General features: G+C 44.5%; 1 protein-coding gene across 4 annotated transcripts in view; it reads right to left on the bottom strand.

Annotated features, from left to right (window-relative positions):
• Positions 1 to 1,269: 1,269 nt before the first annotated feature.
• LOC133132292 (unconventional myosin-Ic-like) overlaps positions 1,270 to 12,761 on the bottom strand; it is a 56,917-nt gene continuing 45,425 nt past the window's right edge. For all 4 annotated transcript variants that reach the window (XM_061247630.1, XM_061247632.1, XM_061247633.1 and 1 more), the window contains 14 exons: positions 12,232 to 12,349; positions 10,912 to 11,025; positions 10,584 to 10,660; positions 10,381 to 10,449; positions 9,984 to 10,068; positions 9,721 to 9,880; positions 8,945 to 9,028; positions 8,567 to 8,660; positions 8,058 to 8,113; positions 6,141 to 6,276; positions 5,390 to 5,460; positions 4,859 to 4,956; positions 4,516 to 4,615; positions 1,270 to 4,208 (listed from right to left, as the gene is read on the bottom strand). In XM_061247630.1, coding sequence (XP_061103614.1) covers positions 4,182 to 4,208; positions 4,516 to 4,615; positions 4,859 to 4,956; positions 5,390 to 5,460; positions 6,141 to 6,276; positions 8,058 to 8,113; positions 8,567 to 8,660; positions 8,945 to 9,028; positions 9,721 to 9,880; positions 9,984 to 10,068; positions 10,381 to 10,449; positions 10,584 to 10,660; positions 10,912 to 11,025; positions 12,232 to 12,349 — 1,289 coding nt within the window. In that variant the 3' untranslated portion in view covers positions 1,270 to 4,181. The remainder of the gene's footprint in view (positions 4,209 to 4,515; positions 4,616 to 4,858; positions 4,957 to 5,389; positions 5,461 to 6,140; positions 6,277 to 8,057; positions 8,114 to 8,566; positions 8,661 to 8,944; positions 9,029 to 9,720; positions 9,881 to 9,983; positions 10,069 to 10,380; positions 10,450 to 10,583; positions 10,661 to 10,911; positions 11,026 to 12,231; positions 12,350 to 12,761) is intronic.

Genomic DNA, 12,761 nt, shown 5'->3' with positions numbered 1-12,761 from the left:
TTCTACATTTACCATCATTATCCCTCTTCAAATTCCTGTCATTTGCAAAAGCTGGCTAGCATCAATCACTGTGGGTGAAATTTGGAACAGCAAATAAAATCGACCTCTTCGCTTTGCAGCTGGGGAGCCTGAACAGTACCTCCCTTGCCCAAGTATCTTCCAGCCCTGCCCCCCAGGACCTGACCCATCCCAACGACCTCCCTCCCAAACAGGATCTCTGGGGGAACCGGCAGAAGGTTTACATAATTTTGGGACACCTAGAGCGCTACCTGTTCAGACTGACCCGGGACTTCATCCTTCTGAAGGACAGGTACAGGGGGAGACCTGTACCATATCATGCAAATACCTGGAGAAACAGGCCTCCACGAGCATGTTCTTATGCAGGGGGACCTGTAGCTCTATCACGCACCCATGCCATGTAAATACCTGGAGAAACAGGCCTCCACACGCATGTTCTCATGCAGGGGGAACTGTAGCTCCAACACACACCCATGCCGTGTAAATACCTGGAGAAACAGGCCTCCACACGCATGTTCTCATGCAGGGGGGACCTGTAGCTCCAACACACACCCATGCCGTGTAAATACCTGGAGAAACAGGCCTCCACACGCATGTTCTCATGCAGGGGGACCTGTAGCTCCAACACGCACCCATGCCGTGTAAATACCTGGAGAAACAGGCCTCCACACGCATGTTCTCATGCAGGGGGACCTGTAGCTCCAACATGCACCCATGCCGTGTAAATACCTGGAGAAACAGGCCTCCACACGCATGTTCTCATGCAGGGGGACCTGTAGCTCCAACACGCACCCATGCCGTGTAAATACCTGGAGAAACAGGCCTCCACAGGCATGTTCTCACACAGCTCTCACACAATGCTCCAGTGTTAGACTTAAAAGGTAGTCTCATTTGGGTAAAACTGCAAACCAATGAACAGACATGAAACTTGCACAGCACAAAAACATGGACACTACCACTTTTTTTATACAAACCAATGTTCATAGAAGCAGGTTAAGTGCAGATCCGTGAGGCTACGAAGCTGGCAGGAAAAATACCGTGTGGAAAGGAGGAAATGAGCAATTCCAGTAGCACCCATACATATTTGGTTTGACTGCTACCAAAGGGGCCTACAAGCCCCTACAGTATTACAGACAACTCTAAACTTGCATGACAACAGGCTGCCTTATTAGCTTATTTCAAAAAACAAAAACAGTAGGGACAAGAGCAAAAACAAAGCTGATCATTCAGAATCATGACCGTGAAGGCAAATTTCAGTTTCACTTTTTTATTTTGAAAATTACCATTTGTTTAAATCTTAGTGTGTTAATCTGATTATACAATAAAGTGTATACAATAACAACTGAACAGATACCAAGTGTTTGCATTTTAAAAATCATTTAGCATATAATTTGGTACAATACAGGCTTTAAAGGAAAAAAAAAAAACAATTAAAATGAGCACAGAGAAATGTGTTGCTGGTTGCTAGGTTTCATATACTGTATGAATATATCCATACATGTATTCATATCTTCTTTATTTATATGCATGTTTACTCTATAACCATCAGACTATTGAACCAGCTACACCCAAAATAAGTGATATCAGAAAAGTATTATGAATTTGAGCAAACTATAAGAAGGCACTGTGATATCCCTTTAACTAATAAAACTGCAAAAAAAGGCATGGTCAAAAAATGTAATGTTTTCGGAAGTAATCTGCATCGCTTAGTAAAAATGTGTCATTACATTTATGTTAATATCTAGGCACAAGGAACCTTTACAGGATCTCTGTCTTTTTTGGATGGGATACAGTTGCAACAGCACACACTTGGCATTTTCCATTGGCTCCACTTCCATTATTTTCAAACGGTCTCTAATCAGAAAAACACAGAAAATGAGTAAATATACTTGACAATAAATAATAATAAAAGTGAATCACCTTTGAGCTCTTACGTTTTTTTTCTTGCGTTAGTTTTGGTATACACGGTCACTGCAGGACATATCTTGGTCATGCATCACACTGTTCAATGGCTTTTTCTCTGAGAGACAGGTCGTACGTTTTGGGCAAAGGTGGGACAGAAAGCTCCCGGACCAGGCCAAATGATGAAGAAATGTGAATAAAGTGCACACCACTAATGAGAATCGACCAAGCAAAGGATCCCTTACAGTGATCAAAGCTTGCAGGGAAAAGTTAGTAAAGGCCAAAGTAAAATGATTTTATAACAACTGCTTTTTGAAAACCATGCTGAAGGAACTTGGTTCCAGTAGAGGAGTTCAATGAAAGTACAAGGAAATGTACTGGGAAAGGAGGAGTGAGTTCAATCAGCTGATGGACAGAGAGAGGGGTGGAGGGGTGAGTTTAAACAAGGAGTAAGGAGTAAAAGCACTTTGGAGGAACCAAATGGGGAGAATGCAATGTGTAATTACGTTCCTGTTTACATGGTGATAATTGCACATTGCTGGCAAGGATGACAACGTGAGCTTCCACATCCTTCATCTCATTTTACACCCTCTACTGTCCCACTGACCCTGGCACACATAGTATTCTGGCTCTGCTGCCTTTGTGATAATCCAACTGAACCAAAAAAAAGGTGTACATACTTGTATAACTGTTTCTTAGCCAAACCACTACAAACAAAAAAACTACAGTACACAAGCAATATCAAAAATACAATCAATTGTAATCATTTTAATTGAAGGAAGAACAATTGTGGCTTTTGGAAGAAAAAGTGCAAATCGATTCTTTTGGTTATCTTACATGGATATTAGAAATATATCTGCATATATGCAGTCTGTGTCAATAGCAGATTCAGTGGCAGATTTTAGTCAGCACATGCCTTCCTGCCTTTTCGTTTCTTAGTTACAAAGCAGATAAAAATTCCTTCTAGACAGCACGCATACAATGAAGACGTCTGCAAGATACGGGAACATATTAAAATGATGCAGAAACAAAATGGCTGCCACAGACCAAGATAATTATTTAAAAGAGGGATGTGGCTAAAGCTTCAGGAATGGTTGTTTTGCTGTAAATCAGGTGCCGCCAACTTTGGTCATGGAGAGCAGAGTAGTCTATTGGTTCCTGTCCGCGCCTTAAAACCACTTTCACCAAGAAACAAGGTGAGTTGAGTTGACCTCTTGTTGATGTGTAATTGATGGCTTTCAGGGATCAATTAAGAGCTGAGAAGCAAAAGAAATTGGCACACTCTGCGGCTCTCCAGGGCTAGGGCTGATGACTCCATTTTAGATGGTGCTCAATCCTCTAACTAGAAGACTGGAGCAGAGAGGTTGTCTGTGTGTGTGTGTGTGTGTGTGTGTGTGTGTGTGTGCCCTATGCCTGTGCCCATATACACATTTCCAAGACACCTGAGAAAGGGAAGAGACAAGTTGATTTCTCTGTCATCCCGAAAAAACATATCTACTCACTGATAAATATGTCTCGATCGATATTAACAAAATATAAATATAAGAAACAACTGGAATCACTTTATCTAAGGCACATTATTTGGAAGGGGAGGGGCAATACAAAATAAAAATTCACTTAATCTCTCAACAAATTTTCTCCATCTCTCAACCTCTGAATGACAATGTCAGCTTCAAACTACAACATAATAAAAACTAGAAATTTGCAATAGCATTATAAAAATGGGGTTATATATGTATATGTGTGTGTTTGTGCATGTATTTGTGTGTGTGCGTGTGGGGTGGTTGTTATTACATTTTACAAAAAAAAACCCATTTGTGCAGAGTATATGACAGAAGACAGAAGATGAGAGAGAAAGCCATGGAGGACAGTTAACAAGGTACTCATCCCTGATTTCAAAGACTTCAAGAATCCAACTGGTCACCCTCCCATACCTCCATGTCCTATCAATGGTACACAACTGTCAAATGGACAGGCTTAGAACAGAAGGTTCTGGATAAATGTGTGCATTTACAATTTGTTTATGGATGTGTCTCTTTGGTGAATATAAAACATGGAATTATAACAGCAGCATAATAACTATTTATTATGTATATAAGCAAAATTACTACTTGTGCAGGCCTTTGGCGTGACTAGAGCTGGGCTGTGATTGGCTGAGGAGTGGCTAGAGTGACGAGGATCGGGTGATCTGCTGTTATCGCCCCAGTGAGCAAGGAGGAACCTTCTGTAATTTGCAGGTCTGGATTGGTCGACCCACATCATCATCTAGAGTTGAGTCGTGGTGCAGTCTGGGAAAAAAGAGAAAAAAGTTAAACTTCCATTCTTTCTCCTGTCAATCCCACTCTACCCCTACTTAACCCCCTGTCTGCCACTAACACCTCTTGGTCGTTATGCTTGGCTGGTCATTGTGTGTGTGTGTGTGTGTGTGTGTGTGTGTGTGTGTGTGTGGGAATGAAATGCCATTAATTACTCCTTTTTTTGTATTTATGCGGAAGTCTGGGAAATGCTATGGAATGATGACAGGGTGATATGGGGATGATATGGGGCGTGAGTATGAGCCAGGACCCCTTCCCCTCCTTCTCCATCTTCACTCACCACTGCCAGGTGTCCGTTCTTAGCCTTAGCCACCAGCAGCTCTGAGCCGGCGGTGAAGTCGATGACCCCTTCCTTCCCCTGGCCGACGGTGAACTTTATACTGAGAAAGGGAAAGGGGGAGCAGGGGTGGGAGGAGGAGAGGAGGGAGGGAGGGAGAAGTGGAGAGATGAAAGAGGTAGTAGGGTAGAAGGGGATGCAGGGACAAAGACAGTAGAGAGAAGAAAATGGAGTGGAGAGATAGATTAAGTTTAATTCATTGATTGTCTTACATTGCTTTTTCATAAACGTAATTAGTCTAAGGAACCAAAAGGCAAACTTTCTTGGTGGTTGCCACTCCTCTTACCTCCCCTGGTTTATGTTGATGTTGTTCATCTTGTCGGCACAGATAGCCAGTTTCGTCAGGGCCTCAATCACATGATCGCACTGCAGCACCACATCACCCTGGAAACGAGGGGTCAGAGGGCAAGAAGGCAACTTCAAACAGCTAGCTATTGTGAACTGCGATTACTGCTAACGCTTGCAAACACATTCACGTTTTTTTCTGTTTGCCACATTCAATAATGATTGCAGCTTGAAAAGGTGCAGCAAACAAATATGTCTGCTTAGCAGACACAGAGGGAATGGGTCCAACATCATTTGGAACTGTTTAATAAATCTAGTATTCGTCGCCAACTTCAAAAAGGGATTCTCACCCCTTGTTGTGTCCATCAAAATTAAATTGATGTCATCGGAAAAACAAAATGGAATCTCGACTTTTCTCAGCAGTGACTATTACAAGGAATCCGAGTCGGTCACAGATGTTCTCCTTGCTGAACAGCTGTTATGGAGTGGTCATGAGGCCACCATGGCAACCTTCCAAACAAGCCTCCCTCACCTTCTGCTTGTTGTCCTCACAGGGCACGTGCAGGACGAAGAGGCCGTCGCTCAGGGAACTGACAGAGATACCTGCGGGGGACAGAGAGACAGGGGGAGGGGGCAGAGAAATGTTCTGATGAAATGGTAGATGCCTGTTTTTGGTAATACTACGCCTACCTGCATGCTGAATTTGGACATTTTAACTGTCCATCAAATATAAATACTAAATTCTACCAGAAGGTGTTAAGAGGCCACATCCCTAAACACCTGCCCTGGAACTGTCACCGGAAAATCTGATGGAAAATCTATGAATCTATGAACAAACCACAGGTGTTTGTTCATGCAGTGTGTCGAGCTCCCAGAAAGAAAATCCCCGCGTCAAAAAGAACCTCAAGTTCCCAGACAGCTCACCCCGGAATAAAAACAAAGGGCTCAAACTGCAACACAGCACAAAAACAGGAAGGGCAGCAAGAGCAGGAGAGAGCAGGAGAAACAGAGTTTCTACTGCTGTGTTTTTGCCAATATTTACAACCGTTCTTTCTTGCTTTATTGCCATTTTTGGAATTTGGGTTTGAATGCAAGAGAGCCAAGGAGGAAGGAGCTAATCAGGTTTAGCAGCATATGAGTCACTCACTGACTCGCTCAGTCGGTCAGTCAGTCAGTCAGTCAGTCAGTCAGTCTGATACTCGCTCACTCGCTCACTTGCTCACTCACTTGCTCACTCGCTCACTCACTCAGTTGCTCATTCACTCGCTCAGACGCTCACTCACCTTTCAGAGTGGAATATTCGATGCGCTGTTTCAGCTTAGCCTCCTCTACAATCACAGCAAAGGTGGCAGCTAGCAGGAGCTGTCGGGGCCGGGCACGGTAACCCTTCCTATCGTACTTGGTCACTGCAACACAATACTGAAGGGCGGGCAGACAGACAGACAGACAAACAGATAGATACACACACACACACACACAGACATACAAACATTACACTTTAATGTGTCTGTACAGACAGTAATACATTGTAGAACAGACAGTACGTTGTTTGTCTGACAAGGTTCATTATGTCACACATATACACACACACACACACACACGCGCGCGCGCATATACATATACAGTACTGTGCAAAAGTTTTAGGCAGGTGCTGCAAAATAAGAATGCTTTCAAAAATAGTTTATTTTTATCAATTAACAAAATGCATGAACAGAAGAAGTGAATGAACAGAAGAAAAATCTAAATCAAATTGGTGTGACAGCATCAATTCTTCTTGGTATACTTGCACACAGTTTTTGAAGGAACTCGGCAGGTAGGTTGTCCCAAACATCATAGAGAACTAGCCACAGTTCTTCGGGGGATTTAGCCAGCCTCAAATGCTTTGGTCTCTTCATGTAATCCCAGACAGACTTGATCATGTTGAGATCAGGGCTCTGTGGGGGCCATACCATCACTTCCAGGACTCCTTGTTCTTATTTACACTGAAGATAGTTCTTAATGACATTGGCTGTATGTTTGGGGTCGTTGTCCTGCTGCAGAATACACTTGGGGCCAATAAGATGCCTCACTGATGGTATTGCATGATGGATAAGTACCTGCCTGTACTTCTCAGCATTGAGGAGACCATTAATTCCGATTAAATCCCCAACTCCATTTGCGGAAATGCAGCCCCAAACTTGCAAGGAACCTCCACCATGCTTCACTGTTGCCTGCAGACACTCATTCTTGTACCACTCTCCAGCCCTTCGGTGAACATGCCAACTGCCTTCTGCTACAGCCAAATATTTCTATATTTTGACTCATCAGTTCAGAGAACCTGCAGCCATTGTTCTACACCCCAGTTCCTGTGTTTTCATGCATAGTTGAGTCGCTTGGCCTTGTTTCCAAGTTGGAGGTATGGCTTTTTGGCCGCAATTCTTCCATGAAGACCACTTCTGACCAGACTTATCTGCACAGTAGATGGGTGTACCTGGGTCCCACTGGTCTCTGCCAATTCTGAGCTGATGGCACTGCTGGACATCTTCTGATTGCGAAGGGAAGTAAGCATGATGTGTCTTTCATCTGCTGCACTTAGTTTCCTTGGCCGGCCACTGCGCCAACGGTCCTCAACGTTGCCCGTTTCTTTGTGCTTCTTCAACAGAGCTTGGACAGCACATCTGGACAGCAAATCCGGTTTGCCTTGAAATTTCTGCCTGGGAGAAACCTTGCTGATGCAGTATAAGTACCTTGTGTCTTGTTGCTGTGCTCAGCAGAGTTTGGCTGTTCCTCACCCAGTTTTAACCCTCCTACACAGCTGTTTCTGTTCCAGTTAATGACACACCTGACTATATGCCTACAAAATCCCTTTGTGCAAGAGTACCTAGAAGAATTGATGCAGGTTTGAAGGCAAAGCATGGTCACACCAAATATTGATTTGATTTAGATTTTTCTTCTGTTCACTCACTTTGCATTTTGTAAATTGATAAAAAAAAAACTATTAACATTTCTATTTCTTATTTTCTTACTTTACAGCATTCTTACTTTACAGCATTTTTTCACACCTGCCTAAAACCTTTGCACAGCACTGTACATGCATACATTTTGTCATAGAAATAGCAACACAACACATGCATACATGCACACATATACACATGTGCAGAAAAACATACATGCATACATATACACAGACACACACACACACACTCTCCACAAGCGCTTACCTTCACCCTGTCATTGCCCAGAACCTGAAGCACCTTGGGGTTGATGTCTTCAGAGTCTGAAACATGGAAGGAGGGAAAAAGAGGGATAGGAGAAATGGAAGAGATGGGGGGAGAAGGGCAGATTCAGTACACGCATTGTAAGATGTGTGTCAGAGTGGATATACAAACATTTACATGTGTCTGAATAGCTTACTGTGATCCGGGTGTTGTTTCATTCATGAAAATGGTCAAATGCAATGTTTCACACCTTGTAAAAGTTCCTACTGAAAAACTTCAAATGGAAGATCCACTTCCTGTTTGATCACGTGTTAATTAAGACGGACCCAAATACAACGAGGAGGGATTTTTACTGTGGATTTCCCATTTTATTTTAAAATTTAGCACCCAATGTGAGGTTGTACATATTCGACTAGGAATGTCCAATTATTGGCAACCTCAAACTGTGTACAAACTCCACTGTCAATTCAGGAGGCATTCAGGAGGTGTGTGTGCATGCATGGAGCACTCACTCAGTCTGGTGCTCACAAAAAGTTTGGGAACGCTCTGCGGATAGTTATCCTTCTTATCCTTGAACATCTCGCTGGCGACCACCTTCTGCTCCATCTGGAAGAGGAGAAGGCAGGAGTGGGGAGGGCAGGGAGGGGGTGCGGAGAGAGAGGAGAGCAAATTCAAGGCCAATGAAAGGAAGGAGGAAGGAGATTTCTGAGAAACTCGGGAGAGGCGGGTTTGATGAAGAAAAAGAGGAAATAACCAAAAAAGGCATTGCGCCTCCCCATCGTGTGCTCGCAAACTCCCCCCGCCGACCAAAAACAAGAAAATGACCAAAACATTCCATACACCCACGCAGACAGTAAGCATTCTGTCACCCACCCCCGATCTTGCCATACCTGGCTCTTCCACTCGGGCTGGATCTTCTTGCAGTAGGACCACACCATGTTCCTCATGCACAGACTGCGCAGGTGCTCGGACGCCTGTCAGTCAGAAAGGCCACACCAACGTCATTCACTGGTATTGCACCGTGTGAAGATGCACTTCTCGTCTTTTCTACATTTTTCATACATACTCTTTCAGTTCTGTCCTTTCTAATCAGCCTCAATTCCCTAGAGGCAGCTCTTAGAAATTCAACACATAAACGGTTTTTGAAAAGTGCTTCTAAAATGTTGTGTTCACAGTGCTTTCCCTGTTCACAGTGTGAGGAATGCAGGTGCAACCCATGTTTCCATGTGTGGGACCATGGAGGAGTGCTCTGAGAGACCATGGAGGTGACCGGAGTCTGAGAGACCATGGAGGTGACCATGCTCTGAGAGACCGTGGAGGTAACCGTGCTCTGAGAGACCGTGGAGATGGCTGCGGTCTGAGAGAACGTGGAGGTAACCATGCTCTGAGAGACCGTGGAGATGGCTGCGGTCTGAGAGACCGTGGGGATGAACACGGTCTGAGAGACCATGGAGATGACAGCGGTCTGAGAGACCGTGGAGATGAACACGGTCTGAGAGACCATGGAGATGGCAGCGGTCTGAGAGACCGTGGAGATGAACACGGTCTGAGAGACGATGAAGATGGCAGCGGTCTGAGAGACCGTGAAGATGAACATGGTCTGAGTGACTGTGGAGATGAACACGGTCTGAGAGACCGTGGTCTGAGACAGGGCCTGCGGGCATACCTCAGCCAGCGCTGGAGGAGACGTGGGCCAGCTCTTGTCCAGGACAGTTTTGGGCAGGTTCCTGTGCAACTTCATGAGGAAGGAGTAGCGCACGTAGTCAAGGAAGAACTCGTTCTCCGGGCAACGTGGCTGGTGGCGGTAGATGAAGCCTTTGATGAACCTGAAGAGAAAACCAATATTTCACTGGGTGAAATGGCCCTACATCCATAGACCTAGTGTTTCCTCGATGGCCCTAGTATTTCCGATACGAGCACCCATCTTACTTGCGGATGGTGTTGGCCGCTTCTCTCCTCTGCTTTGCCTTCCTGCGAGCCAGAACGCCCCTCCACCAGGACTGGATCACAATGGCTGCACAAGGGAAAGGCAGACAGGCAAACAAGCTCAAGCGCTGTCACATATGTAGCATCTTCAGTTTGCATCTTCAGGGAACAGCCTCCCCAGTAATATTTTGCCTTATTGTTATACATAAACGTTGTGCCCTTGATTAAGTGCACTTTCATTAATCTTCTCAAAAAGCATGTGTGCCAATGCCTTTACATAGATTAATTCCCCATTTCCTACATTCCTAAATAAGGAAGGCCTGGCCCACTGCCATGACCTCCCTCCCTCCCTCCCTCCCTCTGGCCCGGGGGTGAGTAAACAAAATGGCGGGGGCCTCACCAGCATGCCTCATTGTGCGGTACTTGGACCTCTGACTGTAGCCCCTCCAGGACTTCTGCAGGGTGGTGGCTGAAAGAGAGAGAGAAGGAGACAGAGGGAGACAGAGTGACAGAGAGAGAGAGAGAGACAGAGAGTGTGTCACTGGTCTGCAGAGCGAGGGGAGCCCTGTCACCAAAGCCGCCATTTGCCCCATCCCAGCTTACCAATGGTGTGCTTCTGCGTCTCCAAGGCATCCTCTGTGGCAAACAGAGTCTTTGGAAAACGGATGAATATTTTTGACCTGTGGAAACACAATGCAAAACAACCCAATTAACTATAAATCAGGGACCAATTAAAAAGGTCCTATGGAGAGACTGCTACTGATATTACTACCTATACTATTATTACTATTAGCATTAGCATTACCATTAACGCTGCTGCTAAAACTATTATTACTGCCGCTGCTACTACTACTACTTCTGCTACTACTAACAATAAAAATGATAAGTGTCAGGTCTTTAGTGTCCCTGGTTGTCCCTCTCTCTCTCTCACCTGCCCAGTTTGTACTCCTCAGGCTTGTACCCGAGGTGTTTGACCAGGGTGGACACGCCGTCAGACAGCTTCCCATGCCAGTTGGGCCAGGTGTCAGGGCACAGGGGCTTGTACCTGCAGAGAGGAGGAACACACACGGGCCAACGTCACAACGGGATTCACTCAAAAGGGTTTCTAATACCCTACAGCAAGGGCTCTTCATCTAATTCTTCCTGATGGGCCAGATTCTGTTAAAACTATTCCGGATATTTTCTGCATGCCGTATACTGAACAAAGGACAAGTAAGATACAATGTAAATGCCCACAAAAGAAGCAGATGCTTTCTGAAATGACCCACAGATGTTCATTATTATTCTGTTCGGGTGCAGACCTGAAGCAAGTTTTTTTGATTAATTTGAATAATTTGAGCCCAAGGCCCAAGAGCAGGCTGGATTTGGCCCTCGGCCCGTCAGCGGACTAGCCCTGCCCTACAGCATCTCAGTGCAGCTACAGCCCCACAGTATTCATCTGACTCATATGGGCTCTTGGTCCCCACAGTGCCTGTGGTATCCTGACCTCCCATATCACAGCAATACACACAGAGTATCATCAGTTCCAGTTGGAGTGCAAGCTAAATGATGACAGATAATTAATTGAATTTAATAATTATCCTTAAATATACTCAGTGATCACTTTATTAGGTATTTATTAGACATATATTTTAGAATTATTAGTCTTCCGCTGTTGTAGCCTATCCACTTAAAAGATAGGCTACAGCATATAAATTTACCATTTACAATTTACCATTTAAAGGTTTGACATGTTGTGTGTTCAGAGATGCTCTTCTGCATACAGATAAGCAATTTCTGAGATATTCAAACCACCCTATTTGGCACCAACAATCATTCCACAGTCAAAGTCACTTAGATCATATTTCTTCCCCATTCTGACATTTGGTCTGAACAACAGCTGAACCTCTTGACCATATCTGCATGCTTTTATGCATTAACAAGCTGATGTACAAGTCTATCTAATAAATTGCTCACTGGGTGTATATTATATAGTAACTAATTCAATAAATAAATATAACTGCAAAAAGAGTCAATATAAAGCAACAGTGCTTGTGTTTGATAGGCCCGTATTATGACAATAAATAAATAAATAACAGCAGTAATTAAGAATGTTCAGAATTTACAGAGCGTTATTACACAGACTGACCACATGGTGGTGTTTGTAGAGCGTTTGTGGGTAATGCAGTGACTAGCATGGAAATCCCCACCGTGACGCAAGCCCAGTCACTCAGTAGCACACACACGCAGAAGTCTGCTGGCAGCAGCTCACCTCTGCAGGAATGCCTCATAGCGCCTCCTGTAGGCAAAACCCGCCCTCCTCACGCGCAGGTTCTCCATCAGACCCAGGTACTTCACCTGGTGGCGGATCAGCACCTCGTCAAAGCGGCCTGGGGAGGGAAGCAGGACAGTGAGGCGTGGACGCCTCAGTCAACTGCCGTGCGACCGCCATCGTTACTTCCGTTCCGTTGATAAGCGCCAGAGTCACGCCAACACAGCACAAAGCCCTGGACTGTAATCATTTATCACAGCTTTTACACCCAGCATGAAAAGACTGCAACATAAATTCCTATAAATTTCTATAATGCCTCCAATTCCCATGACCACCCTGAACGGTAAGTACCAAAGAGAGGCTATGAGGAAAAAAACAACAACTGAACGGAGCAAGAAGATGCCTGGTATGACACAAAAACGGCACTAAGAAAACAGAAAGACAGAGACAGAGACTGAGAGAGAGAGGGGGAATAGATATGTTGTTAGCATTTAGTGATTATTATTTTTAGATGTACTTACTGCTAAAAA

Source organism: Conger conger, chromosome 7, assembly GCF_963514075.1.
Source record: "Conger conger chromosome 7, fConCon1.1, whole genome shotgun sequence".
Taxonomy (NCBI): domain Eukaryota; kingdom Metazoa; phylum Chordata; class Actinopteri; order Anguilliformes; family Congridae; genus Conger; species Conger conger.
This window is presented reverse-complemented; position numbering and strand designations above follow the sequence as displayed.